The 13,801-nt window shown below is 42.9% G+C and overlaps 1 protein-coding gene across 2 annotated transcripts in view; it reads left to right on the top strand.

The window, feature by feature from the left end:
* hydin (HYDIN axonemal central pair apparatus protein) overlaps positions 1-13,801 on the top strand; it is a 67,219-nt gene that overhangs the window by 25,154 nt on the left and 28,264 nt on the right. For both annotated transcript variants that reach the window (XM_020480698.2, XM_031822757.1), the window contains exons 14-24: positions 911-1,143; positions 2,294-2,394; positions 2,673-2,808; positions 3,030-3,194; positions 3,364-3,516; positions 7,206-7,444; positions 7,569-7,830; positions 9,075-9,218; positions 10,932-11,075; positions 11,244-11,557; positions 13,079-13,195. In XM_020480698.2, coding sequence (XP_020336287.1) covers positions 911-1,143; positions 2,294-2,394; positions 2,673-2,808; positions 3,030-3,194; positions 3,364-3,516; positions 7,206-7,444; positions 7,569-7,830; positions 9,075-9,218; positions 10,932-11,075; positions 11,244-11,557; positions 13,079-13,195 — 2,008 coding nt within the window. The remainder of the gene's footprint in view (positions 1-910; positions 1,144-2,293; positions 2,395-2,672; positions 2,809-3,029; positions 3,195-3,363; positions 3,517-7,205; positions 7,445-7,568; positions 7,831-9,074; positions 9,219-10,931; positions 11,076-11,243; positions 11,558-13,078; positions 13,196-13,801) is intronic.

Raw genomic sequence — 13,801 nt, 5'->3', positions numbered from 1 at the left:
TATGTAAACATTATATTAGGTAGCATTGTTTAAAGTGGCTAGTGATATATTTTACATCATTTCCCATCAATTCCCATTATTAAAGTGGCTGGAGTTGAGTCAGTGTGTTGGCAGCAGCCACTCAATGTTAGTGGTGGCTGTTTAACAGTCTGATGGCCTTGAGATAGAAGCTGTTTTTCAGTCTCTCGGTCCCAGCTTTGATGCACCTGTACTGACCTCGCCTTCTGGATGATAGCGGGGTGAACAGGCAGTGGCTCGGGTGGTTGTTGTCCTTGATGATCAGGGCTCTAACTACCCAGTGTGTATTGTTTTGCAGTAATAGTCCCATACAAACAGTATTGGCACACTATACCTTCTTGCAACAATTACTGCACACATTTACTCCCACTCTTCACTGCAAAGTTGTCATTTTGGATCTCCTAAAATAGGCCTTACACACTATTTGACCCTTCCAAAAATTGTCCAAGTTGATACATTTGGCATTGGATGTATTTTGAGCAGGCCTATCTCTCCTACATTTTTATGGTCCACTCAATTCTCTGCCTGCAATGCATCATGCATGTGCATGGCTTACAAATGGCTTACTGTGGAATGAGACTAACACACTATTAGCCATGGTAGAATGCACATTTTTCTTGTGATCAATAACAGCAAAGGTCTTTGCAGACAGATAATATTTAAGTATACTATGACACTTTTTTAATCTCAGTGGTTATTTGTGTGGCAATTCTCCCCACACAAACCATACATTTTAAAACCTTACAGATAAATCAAAGTCTTGATTATGAGTTGCCCTGTGGCATTGCAGCTGTATATCAGATAACAGTGTTTGGAATTATCTCTGCACTAACCCTTAGAACTGTAACATTGCTTGCTCTCTGTTTCATTCCTTATCCCTCCTTTCCTACAGGTTTCCCTCACACACTGACCTGCAGTCTGAACAATACTTCTCTGGTTCCTATCAACTTTGGGCTGAGGGTTCCAGGGGATGGCAGTGGCCCTTCCAGCATCACCAGTGTCTCCCAGGTGTCAGACCTGAGTAGGACAGAGTGGAGCTCCAGTACTGTACCAGATCGGCCCATTGAGTTCACCCTGACACCCAACTCAGGAACTGTGCGTCCTCAGGGACTGGTTGACATCCAGGTGTGTTAGAGGAGCAGGGAGCATTACCAGAAAGTAATCAAACATTATTCAAATGAAAATGTGCTTATGTACTCACTGTAGTAGAGTACCATTTAATTATGTTATTAAATGTAGGTGCTGTTGGGTCATGCTGAGTCAGCTAGCTTTCCAATTAGTGCTAAAGTGTATGCTGTAGGTTTTTCATTTGAGATTTAGAATAAACTAATCATTCGATTAATTACCTCTGATCGAAACGGATTTAATCAATGATAGCCCCTGAGGGGGGCAGAGCGTAATTGTAATCATCCTGTGGAGAAGTTGAATAAAAAAAAATCTGTTGCAGATAAATGCCTGGGGAAGCTGCCTTTCTCCTTGTGGCTCTATCAGGGAATCTGTGCAGCTGTCTTCGGTGCTTTGTATAGGGTGTCTCCTGTCTGCCGCCCTCCCTTTGGCTGTCTGCAGCATGCTGCTCTGCTCTCCAGCCTAGTGACAGCACAGTGGCACTCCGGGGCTCTAATGAGATCTCTTACAAGACCAGAATAATGTATGTAGAAGAGGTCAGGGGAAGACAAATGTGCTGGAGGGAGATAATCTTCATCACCTAGACCAGAAAATGGGCCCTGGCTAACCTTTCAAAGTATAGGAAGTTACTCATGGATGGATGGTGCAGAGATAACTGTTTCTCCCCATATGCAGGCACCTTTGACCATGCAGTCTACTCTACTTCCTCTGATGAAAGTAGCTTAGTAGGGTTCTACTGTATGTAGTATAGGCTATGTCAAGAAGTGTAAAGAAAAAACAAAAGGAACATGATTGCAAATTATTGCAAATTAAAAAAGTAGTGTAAACTGTAAATACATTTGCAGGGTTCTCCCCCAGATATTTGAAAAAGGTGGTGCTGCTGAGTACGGCCGGGGGAAGTTTATGAACACCTGTAACTGCCATTTCCTGCCATCTAGAGCAAAAAGTGGTCTTATATGATAACACATAAGTAAAAAAAAAAAATGTTTACATAGTGGTGCAGCCAGTCCACAAGTTGGAGCAGCGCCTCTCTTACATTCTTTGGGGAGAACCCTGATTTGCCAAACAAGCACAGTAGAGGTGCCATGGTTATGTCATGGTTGTGTTTGACTGTTTAACCAGTATGTCTGCTGTGTACCTCCATCTGTAGGTGACTCTGTGCTCCAACAGTGTGCAGCGCTACAGCCTGGCTTTAGTAGTGGACGTACAAGGGGTTGGGGAGGATGTGCTGGCCCTACCCATCAATGCCAGGTTAGAGGTCTAGATCCAGGGTCTAAACACACCTCTTAGCTACAAATATGTCCTGATTTATGATCAGGGGGGGAACTCCTCATTCAGAGCAGATGATTAATAGTCCTTTCATTCATTTCAATGTCAGAGAACCCTTATAGAAAGCTACTTCATAACCTCAACACATCAATGTAGAGCTGTAAGCACATAGGAATAATTATTCTACTGTGCAGGCCAATATGTGTGTAACCTAAAAGGTGAGTGGTGTATTAAGCTTGGGTAAATGTCTGTGTCCGTAGGTGTGTTATACCAAATGTTCTTCTGGATACCCCAGTACTACAGTTCCAGAGATGTTTCCTGAGTTACCCTTACGAGCAGTCAGTGAAGCTTACTAATGACAGTGACCTGCCTGCATGCTATGGCCTTCTGTTCCAGGTTAGATTTGAAGTGTTACTGTTTTATAATGTTTCAGTGTCTCTGACTTTCTGGTCTCTCCACCATCCATTTGTCTTTGCTCTACGCTTGGCTTCCATTGATCACTGCCAAGGGGCCATTCTATTGTCTTTGACAGACAAGTTTATCAGGCCACTTACTGTTTGGGTGTTTCAGTGCTTCAGGCATTTCTCTAACACTGTGTCTGTGGTCCCTCTCTCCAGGAGTATGAGGAGTACCCGTCTCTGCTCTACTCCAGTGCCCACCCACGAGGGGTCATTCAGCCCCACAGTGCTGTGGACATCCCCCTGGCTCTGCGGGCTAAGACTGTTGGCAGGCTTCAACAAACTGCACAGATTGCTATATTTGGGAAGAAGGAGCCTCCTATGGTGAGGTCATGTCTGTGCTAGTGTGTGTGTGCTAGTGTGTGTGTGTGTGTGTGTGTGTGTGTGTGTGTGTGTGTGTGTGTGTGTGTGTGTGTGTGTGTGTGCGTGTGTGTGTGTGTGTGTAGCCTTGCATTTATACCCCTGGTCCCTCTAATTTCTTGGAATTCCATAGAACCTGCAACTGTCCTGCATTGGGGAGGGTCCGGTAGTCCATGTGATGACCACAGAGGTGGCATTTGGCAGCATACCAGTTCTGACCGATGTCTCCAGAACACTGCAGCTCTCAAACCAGTCCCCAATACCAGCACGCTTTGTGGCTCAAATGGTGGGTCAAACTTAACAAGGGGAAATTCTCTCTCCCTTAAATTCTCTCTCCCATTGGCTCTGTTTACCTCTGCTCATTTTCTGGTACATGCTGCCTCTGATTCATTTCTAACCTAATTCAGTTTGTAATTCATTAGTTAATTGGTTAAATTCTTTGTTAGCTTTCTGGATATCATGCTGCCAGTGCAATCTAATCCCAATAGCAACTCATCAGACTTTTACATTTGCTCCATGGCCCTTCCTTTATTACCGTGTTACATCTGTCCTCCTAAATCTTCATAGTCTTTACCAATAGGCACAAATTAGAAACATAACAATCCGAATTTCATCGTCTTTAATTCATTAATTCTGCAGACCTTTTGCGATAGATGGGGCTTTGTTTACTCTCGCCCTAAGATGTTTTACACAGTAATGTGGGTTTGTTCTATTACACATACTGTACATTGTGTTACTAATGAATCCACTGAGTATAGTGTTTGCTCTGTCTCTATTTCTGTTTGATGCCTCTTTTTTGATTGGAACCCTGCTATGCTGGGGCCTTCTAGTACTGCAGTCTACACAAACACACACACACACACACACACACACACACACACACACACACACACACACACACACACACACACACACACACACACACACACACACACACACACACACACACACACACACACATATGGTATCTTGGATTGCGCTTAAATCCTTAAAGTGCAGTGCTGTGGAAATGAGCGAACACTCTTTTGTCCTCCAAGGCTAAAGAGATGTGTGTTGATAAGGCAGGCATTTTTATAGAGCAATTTCAAGCATCAATCGTTGGTGATTCTTCCAGAGTAATATTAGAGTCAATCGATAGCATGGCAAAGAGCCAGCCTACTGGGCACAGACGTCAGTTCACCATCTAGTTTTGATTTACATTTGGTTGAGTTGTCAACTAGCGTGAATCCAACAGGAAATCAAAAAAATTGTCGTCATGTCATTGGCTTAAGATTCAAAGTTGGGTGAAAAGAAATACGAAATTCCTTTACATTGATTACTTTTTTTTAAAACGATCAATGTCATCACATTGAATGTATTTGCTAAAATAACATGGAAACAACATTGATTCAACCAGTCTTTGCCCAGTGGGAAGTAATACTGGATAGCAAAATAATGTGAAAGATTTAAAAACAAAGTATACATTCTATTTGTACTTTGTCATTAGTATATTCTAGACTGTTCATGATGGCACTATACTGTTCAATCTACTGAGTTTTGCAGTGGTTTCCATTCTAAACCTCATTGGCTGTGTTTACACAGGCAGCCCAATTCTGATCTTTTTCCCAATCACATTAGATCTTTCACATCAGATCTTTTTCAGAGCTGATCTGCTTGGTCAAAATACCAATTAGTGAAAAAAAGATCAGAATTGGGCTGCCTGTGTAAACGCAGCATTTGACATGCCATGGTTCAAAACAATCAATTTTATTAAGCCTCTCTAATGCAAGTCTGATCTGATTATTGAAATTTCAGCTGGGTTGTTCTTCACTCAGTTCCCCCTCTCAGCGAAGACACCCCTCCATGATCACCTTTGTATCGACCGGCGGCTCATCTCTCACTAGCTCTCTGCCACATAAAGCCTGAGAAAGTGAACTATGACGCTCAGGCTGTGTTTACACAGGCAGCCCAATTCTGATGTTTCTTTCACTAATTGGTATTTTGACCATTCATATCAGCTCTAAAAAACATCTTATGTGATTGGTCAAAAGACCAATTAGTGGAAAAAATATCAGATGACTCCAGAATTCACACAACGCTCACATGGATGGTTAGCGTGTGTCTTATATGTGAGGTGTAGTGGATCATTGTTTCAAGGGCAGTTTACTCCCCTTTCTCTGCAGGTCTATCTGTAATGAGCTGACATCCCACTTTGAACTGCAAGTGAATATGAAATACACTGTAGTGTACGCTCTTAGAAAAAAAGGTGCTATGTAGAACCTAAAAGGCTTATTTGGCTGTCCCCATAGGAGAACCCTTTGAATAATCATTTTTGGTTGCAGGTGTTCCATGTCCAATCCTTTCTACAGAGGGTTCAACATGAAACCCAAAACTGTTCTACCTGGAACCAAAAATGGTTCTATGGGGGCAGCCAAAGAACCCTTTTGGAACCATTTTTTGGGGTTCCAAAAGAGTGTAGAGAGTCTATTAGAATATATTCATTATGACTAGACATCTTCAAAAAATCTACCCTCATTCTGTCTTACAGGCTGACAGAATATGTTTATGTCTGAATGATCGGTTGGTTCTACATGACTGCTAGTAACATTAAGATCTTCTGTCTCCAGCAGACCATGCTCTGTTCAATAAGGTCTCCTCCACACTCCAACACACACTGAAACTCCAATTAAATCCAGTGCATTGCACAATATCAGTGTAAGGAAGTTGCATGTTGTAAAAAAAGTGAGTATTACTGCCCTTGCTTATCTAGTTTGTAGACTAGCGAGTTTGTTAGATAAGATAAGGCCCCTGCAAACACTGAGGTCATTCAGGTTCTTTGGTTGCTGTTCAAAAGCAAACGTCATGATGGCAGTCAATTGTGATGATTCTGCTTAGTCCATGGAAGCATCCAGATAGTTGGATGATGCCTCCAGTGTGGTGGTGAAATAAAGCATCAGCAATCAGAAAGCCCAATCCAGTGTCCCAGAGCTGGATTCAGTCAGAATATCCCAATTAAAGCACTATGTGTATCAATCAGGATGCTGCTGCATGGATAATTGATTTTAGTCCTCTTTCAGCTAATAGCTAAGATATAGAGAGCTGCTGGTGCACTTTGGGCTTATCTCCTGATGTGAACAAGGCTGAAGATGTGGTTGTAGAGAAGATTAATGTGTCTTCTTTTTAGATGAGTTCCTTATTGAATGTAAATTCATTCAAATCGATCAGAAATCTGGAATGGAGCAGAATAGGATGGGGAAAGTAGGTTTCTCATCTTTTTTTCTTTAGATGAAACATACTTTCAGATAAAGATCCAATTCTCAAACTGAATTAGAAGGAAGGCTATTAGTGAAAAACAAGCACAGCGGGGTGATCCTTGTATCTATATCAACACAGCTTTTGGGCCGTTGATCTGATAAAACCTCAGCCTGTCTGTTATTGTTTCAATTAGCAGCTTCACATTCTCTGTAAAACTGTTAGACGAGTGAGCTTCCCCACTGCAGCCTTCCTCTGCCTCCACCAGGCTACCAAGAGGCCCACAGATAAGACAGTATAAGTAGGGAAGAGACTGGAGGGAGCCCGGACATGCTATTACTACATGGCCTCTCATTGTACAACACTGCATGGCTCTAGAGCCAGATAAGGTTCTGCTAAAGGTGTCAAATTGCTTCTTGTGTGCTGCCCTCGTTTTATTTCTCAATCTAAAGCACTCAGACACTCTGTAAGAATGGGCCAATAATAGAGTTTAATAGAACATATGATCTCTATTGGCCTAATCATAAAAGGGTTCAATGCCTGTTGTTGCCTTTGGCTAACCTCCTGGGTGTTTGGCTAACCTGAGGATGTTTAATCAAAATTACAAACATAGTCTTACAAAGCCCCTCAGTGAATCTATCGTGCATTTGTTTTGGCTCACTGCATACTTTATACTGTATTCTTTTTCTATTACCACCTCAAATGTTAGAACCTATGTAACAGAAGTCCACTGTATTTTTCCAGGTGCGCAGCAGGTCTCTGTGGCGGGTGGAGCCAAGTGAGGGAGAGGTTCCACCCCAGGGGAAGCTGGAGCTGAGGCTAGTGGCTCACCTGGATGACACCCTGCATTTCCAGGACAAGCTGCACCTGTCTATCCAGAATAGTGAAACACACACCATCCCTTTTTCTGCTACTGGCAAGGGCACTACTATTGTCACCAACCGCCCTTTTGCCCCCAGTCTGGACTTGGGAGCTCATTTCAGGTAGGCATAGCTACGAGTGAGGAAATACTGAAAGTGCATACTTTACATATTCAATCAAGTCAGTCATTCAAATCCTTTTTATTCTTTCCCCCTGAAACCTTGTCTTCTGTCCTCTCATCTCCAGCTCTGGTCCATGTCAGTACCATTTTAGAGTGACCAACCGAGGTCGCCGCTCCCACCAGCTGTACTGGACAACGGATGGGTACCCCCAGTTTCGCCGAAGAGTTCCCCCACCCGCCAACACAACCAGGGAGGGAAAGGGTCGCAGCTCCCTGGTACCCCCACCTGTAGATGGGCCAGTCTTCAGCCTACACCCCATGCGTATGGAGCTGGCCCCGGGACACACTGCCGACATGGTGCTGGAGGGCTCCTCTGACTCTCCCAAGGTGGGAACATGAGACAATGGTTAAAAACACTCCTCTGTCAGACACAACCTAGATATTCAGTTGAGATCTAGAAACATACACACTCCCTCAAGATACACATACGGTATGCTTCTCAATGAAAATCTATGCGGATCATGCATTGTGTGTTACGTGGAAAAAATGCGCTGGAGTCGACATTAGCGACAATGTTCTTCCTCAACACCTAAAGTTGTTGAACTTTGAATAAAATTATTTAATTTTCTTCCCAAGACCTACTATGTTTCACCATATTATACCTTTATGAACTCCAGTTTGTTCAGCCAAACCAGTTCGATTTAGTGGAGCATTACCAGTGTTTGGTGATAGTAATCACAGCTGGTTATTAACATTTGCTAACATTTGAACAAACATGTGAAATACAGTCAGTGCACTCTTAGCTAGCATATTAGATCACGACACAGGGGGTTCAAGGTTGAATTCTACAGAGATAAAGGTGTAGAATCTTCCCAAAGTAACACTGCACAGGCCTGGGTGTTGATTTCCTCTCTGGGGTATTACTGGGATGCCTATTGATTGAAAGAAGGAGAGGGAAAGAAGCAAGAACCAGGGATAAGCCCACGCCACTGCAGCCTCTGCTGATCCCTTATATCTTTGAATGGCTATTGTGGAGTTGTAATTCAGGAAAGCCCAAGCAAAGCAGAGTGTGGCTATGTCTCAGAAAAGCTTTGCCAGGGCTCTATTTCTGTTGGGTAGTTATAGGAAACTATGTCACATTTATACCTAAACAAGGTCAAAAGCTGAGCTTAAGTGCAGAATTGTATCTGCCGGTATAAAGGTTGTGTTAGCAGTTGATGTTATTCTTCAATAACACAGGCCCCAAAGCAAATCAGTGGTAGAAAAATAGGTTTATTCAAAGAGAAAAAAATCTAAGTTGTTATGTTGGGAAGTAGATGACAGTTGTTCTTTCTTCCCTGTCCTCAGCTGGTTAACCGTGTGGTTAACTAATTAGAATTCCTTGCAGTAAAATTGGGCCAATGGTCAAGTACCAAGTATCCTGTTTCAGGTTCAATGTATAGACAATTCGAACCAATGAGAACTTGCCACATGTAGCTATGAGTCCAGGACTGAAACCCCTACACAGATTTTAAACAGATGTTGAACCTATTGACCTCTAGTCCACTGTGTTGTGTATTATCTTAAAGTATTCTTACAGTTGTCTTGAGTTAATGGGATGTGTCAACTGAATACCTGTGTTTCTAACCCAGGTGGTCCGAGAGAGGCTGGTGTGTCACGCCATCCTAGGTCACCAGAGTGGGAAGGAGCGCATCATGACGGTGGACGTCACATGTCGGTTTGTCTCACCCATCCTGGACATCTCCTCCCAGCAGCTCAGATTCTATGTGGAGAAGGTGTGTGACACCAATCACCCATCACCCACATTTGCTGCCTCTCTGCTCACAATGCAAGTGCATTGAAGCCTTAGTGCATGGAATTCTTCTCATAAGCTTCTACAGTCATGGTGTAGCCATCTATGCCCAATGACACATATTTCATAATGCTTGCAGTGTTTCCCCTATATGCATTTAGCAGCGGCGTACCATTACTGCTAAATCATGGCCGCCACTGTAAAAAATATATTATATATAATGTAGCTGTATAGATGTATGCCACAGGATGACCCCGTCCGCCACCCCGCAGGAAGACCCATCCCCCCTACTAACTCTGCCACCGCTGCTGAACACTGAATGCCTTCAATGAACAAATTAGGATTTTTTTCAGCAGCGGTGGCAGAGTTAGTAGGGGGGATGGGTCTTCCTGCGGGGTGGCGGACGGGGTCATCCTGTGGCATACATCTATACAGCTACATTATATATAATATATTTTTTACAGTGGTTAGATCAATGATTGAGTTCTGTTGAGACATTGTGTTTATTCGATGTTCTCCAGCTCCAGTGTCAGGAGTCCATTGCTCCATGAAGCTGGATCATAGTGATTATCTCCTAAGGAAATTAAACTGTATACTTCTGCACCAGTTCGTTCCTGATTTATGATGTGAAGATGGCAATGGTTCTGACAGAGCACAAAGCTTTGCCCCAGATTATGTTAGTGTAACCAATAATATATTGACCCAGTGGACATGAGAGGAAGTTGTTGACCAGAGAGGTTCGGCTCAAATCGAAAATTAGTCCACTTATTGCAGTATGCTTAAACCTGAATACACATTATGCCTATTGGAAGATGAACTTGGGTTTAAGCTATTTTCAAGGATTCTATGGGGATAGAAAAAACACATTGCACTCTCCATCTCATATCATCAGAATGATTGAATTCTGAATGAGAGAAAGAATGAGGCGTCACCTCTATCATCATAATGAAATGATTTCCTGTCCCCCCTATTTTACTTTTATTATCACTAGCACAAACTCTATCGCAATGTTTGTATTAACGCCCCTTTTCATGCTGAACCTGTGCATATTTTTACCCATACCTAACATCTCCTGGAAGCTGCTTTCAGGTTCTGTTGCTGATCAGCCTTTCAGAAATAAAAATTATAATTTATTTCAGTGGAATTCTTTTATCTGACTCTGTCCCATTCATCTATGTGTTGACAGCCTTTCCTCTAGATTTACAGGCTGCTTGTGCAGCAGACCTCTCCGGGATAAAGCAATTAGAGAGAGGGAAATGGGATGGGGGAAGGAATGGAGAGGGAGAGGGAGAGGGGGGGAAAGGAATGGGTAAGGATAGACAGCAAGAAATAAAGGGATAAGAAATGCAGTAGAGTTGAGAGGAGGAGGGAGAGAGGCTGAGAATGAATTGCAGATGTATAAGGCCTGCTGTAAATTGTGTTGCCCACACAAGAAAGTGATAGATAGAGATTATAGATTGAGTTATTTCTGCTTTGCTTAACCTTTAAGAAGTTCTTAACTACAGGGCAGCTTTTATATGGGCATTATAGTCAATTGACTTCCAGTCTCTAGAGTCTACTGTATTGAATACCGGTAGTTACTCTTAACTTATTTAATTCATCTTCCCAATCAGTCTTATCTTTCCTTTTCTAATGTGTGTGTGTGTGTTTGTGTGTTAGAATTCTAAACGTGTGACTGTTGGTTCCCCCACTGCAGGCTCCAGGTGTCTCTCTGCTTCCTCTCTACCAAAAGCTGCTCCTGAGGAATGTGTCGTCTCTGGCCCTCTCTCTGCAGCTCACTCTGGCTGAGCCCTTTGGTCTGTCTGACCACGATGGTGATCACACATGTGTCACTTCTAAGGTACATCCTTCTGCAGGCAATACTTGTACAATACATCGCAGGGATTATAGCCTTGGTTCATACTTAACATAATCTGACACGTTTGATTATTTACATTTTTTAGGTGGGTATCTGTACCTAGTATTGAGGGGCAGGTACCATATTATGTCCATGTCTCTGTGTTGGTAGACTTTGGTACTGGCTGTAGGAGTGCAGACGGAGCAGTGGGTACGCTTCGATCCCTTATACCGCCAGGACAGTATGACGCGGGTGGCTGAGGAGGTGCTGGAGGTGCGCTACTCAGACCATCCTCAGCAGGACACGGTGGGCCTGAGGGGAGAGGTCCACTTCCCCAACCTGCACTTCTCAAGTGCGGCTCTGGACTTTGGCTGTGTACTGAACCACACCGAGGTTCAGCGCCAGATCACCATGACCAACTGCAGCCCTCTGTCTGTGTCCTACCACTGGGCCTTCCTGGTCGACCAGCAACAGTACGATATCAGGTAGAGTGCCTAGTCCACCTCAACAACGTCACTGTTAGACTTGTTTAGCCACCATCCCTGGGAAAGAAAACTCAAGATTTAAGCAGAGAATATCCCTGACCTTTGTATGTGTATTCCTAAACACTTCATTACCTTCCCTATATTGGATGGCATATTGTTATAAATGGTTGGGGATATTGTTTATTGTGGTTCCACTGTTTATTTGAGATTCTATTGAGGCATAGGAGGGCTCCAGTTTTCATGTAGTTCCAGGAGGGGACAGATGGTGCAGAAGCCGCTGGCATAGCCGAGGAAAGGAACTCCTTATTAAGACTCCATTTAATCAAGCTGTTCATTTCCCCTTCAACTGACAAGATGCTGAGCATCAGACTGCTCATCAAGCTACTTTCCTTCCTCCTAAGAGGCTGATACGAAGTTCCACTCCTGTAAACTGTGTGTTTGAAATGTGTAAGCACATACCATACTGTACTGTACTGGAGTGGCCACCTCTGGGATTATGGATTTAAAGTTGTCTGAGATGGGAAAAGCAAGATGATTGCACCTTTAGTAAAGCCAAATCCAGCCATTCTCTAAGGAAACCAACAGGAAAAAAATTATCTGAGACGCTTCAATAAAAAGTTTGATCTACTGACGGTGCACACGTATTGCTATTTTCATCTACATCTCTACCTTGGCAGCCATTGCTTGGATCCATCTTGAGAACACAATGTAAACCAGTCCAAAAGCCTGTCCTTGGAAGTGGCTACTCAGCACCACACTCCCTTAATCTCCTCACACCAGTCAAGAAGGGATCCAATCTGTTACACTACAACTCTTTGGCTACTATTTCAAGCTATCTATTTTGAGGGAATATGAACCTCAAGCAGCTCCACAATATGGAGTTGCCTTCAGTAGATATCAGTTCATTATGCACCGAGATATATAAACTCCATATCAATGATGTCCTGCTTTTTGTGATCACAGCAGGGTTTCTGTAGTGTGTACAGATAACAGATTTTCTGCAAAATAATTTGATTGTAGAAATTATTATAAGTTAACTAGAAAATAAAAAATACTACACTCTAAGCACTCAAAGTAGTCAATGCCCATGTTGGCTCTGATGTTAAATCTGAGCTGTCAATACAGCTCCAATCTCTGGCAGCGTATTGTTGAGTTTTTATAGTTTTTAATTGTTCTTCAGCTGCTGCCATGTCCTGCCTCAGAGGAATCAATAGTGCTGTACGTGGGGCTAAAGTGCAGGCCATTGAAGATTTATCACTCAGCCTCCTGCTTTTCATTTCTCCAGACCCACCCCCTTAGAGGTGGATGACCCTTCCTATCAATATTCACTTGGTTTACACAATGCATAGGCCAACCTGCTAATTAAATACCTATCAGTAATTCAATCATTGGTGATCCTGCTATTATTATTGCACCATTTTCATCCGCTTAGCTAACTGATTTATGGTGTATATGTTTCTGACGGACAGTTTGCTTTGCTGTCCATTTCTGATTTGGTGCTGATATATTTCACTTCCCCAGGTTTCCTGAGCAGACCAACGTGAGTGAGGGAAGAGTGACCACACATGAGGAGGAGAGGGATACGCGATGGGACCTGTCCAAAAATAGAAACATTGACATCAGAGTGGACTCAAACAGGTCTGATCCTGCCGTTCACCAAGCTCCAGCACTTGCACCCTGTATCTGAATAGAATGAGCAATATAATGTATTTACATCATGCCAACATATAGAGAGATATTTGAGATCAGAGATTCACAGCAGGCTTATTTCATACGATAGTGGCCGCATATGGAATCCAATTTTTTAAACTTGACATTAACTGGAAATAATTCCAAATGGTTGAAGAACTGGATTGTCAGCATCTAGCCCAATTATAGCAGAGTATAATAATTTCAGGCGTCTCCCATGAGGGTCTTCACTTCAGACAATCTTTGAAAAGGCATTGGGCTTCGTGGGGTACATTAACGATATAAAAAAAAAATCTGCTTTTCTCTCTCTGCTGACAGTTTTGTGTAATTGAAATGTTATTTGTTCCAGAGACTTCTGAGGTGTCTGGGGATTAGTGTGATGGAATGTCAGCACATACACACACTCGTGCACAGACACATACATGCACATACATGTACACACACACACACACACACACACACACACACACACACACACACACACACACACACACACACACACACACACACACACACACACACACACACACACACACACACACACACACACACACA

The sequence above is a fragment of the Oncorhynchus kisutch genome, linkage group LG4 (assembly GCF_002021735.2).
Source record: "Oncorhynchus kisutch isolate 150728-3 linkage group LG4, Okis_V2, whole genome shotgun sequence".
Classification (NCBI taxonomy): Eukaryota; Metazoa; Chordata; class Actinopteri; order Salmoniformes; family Salmonidae; genus Oncorhynchus; species Oncorhynchus kisutch.
Note: the sequence above shows the minus strand (reverse complement) of the source record. Positions and strands in the feature narration are given on the sequence as shown.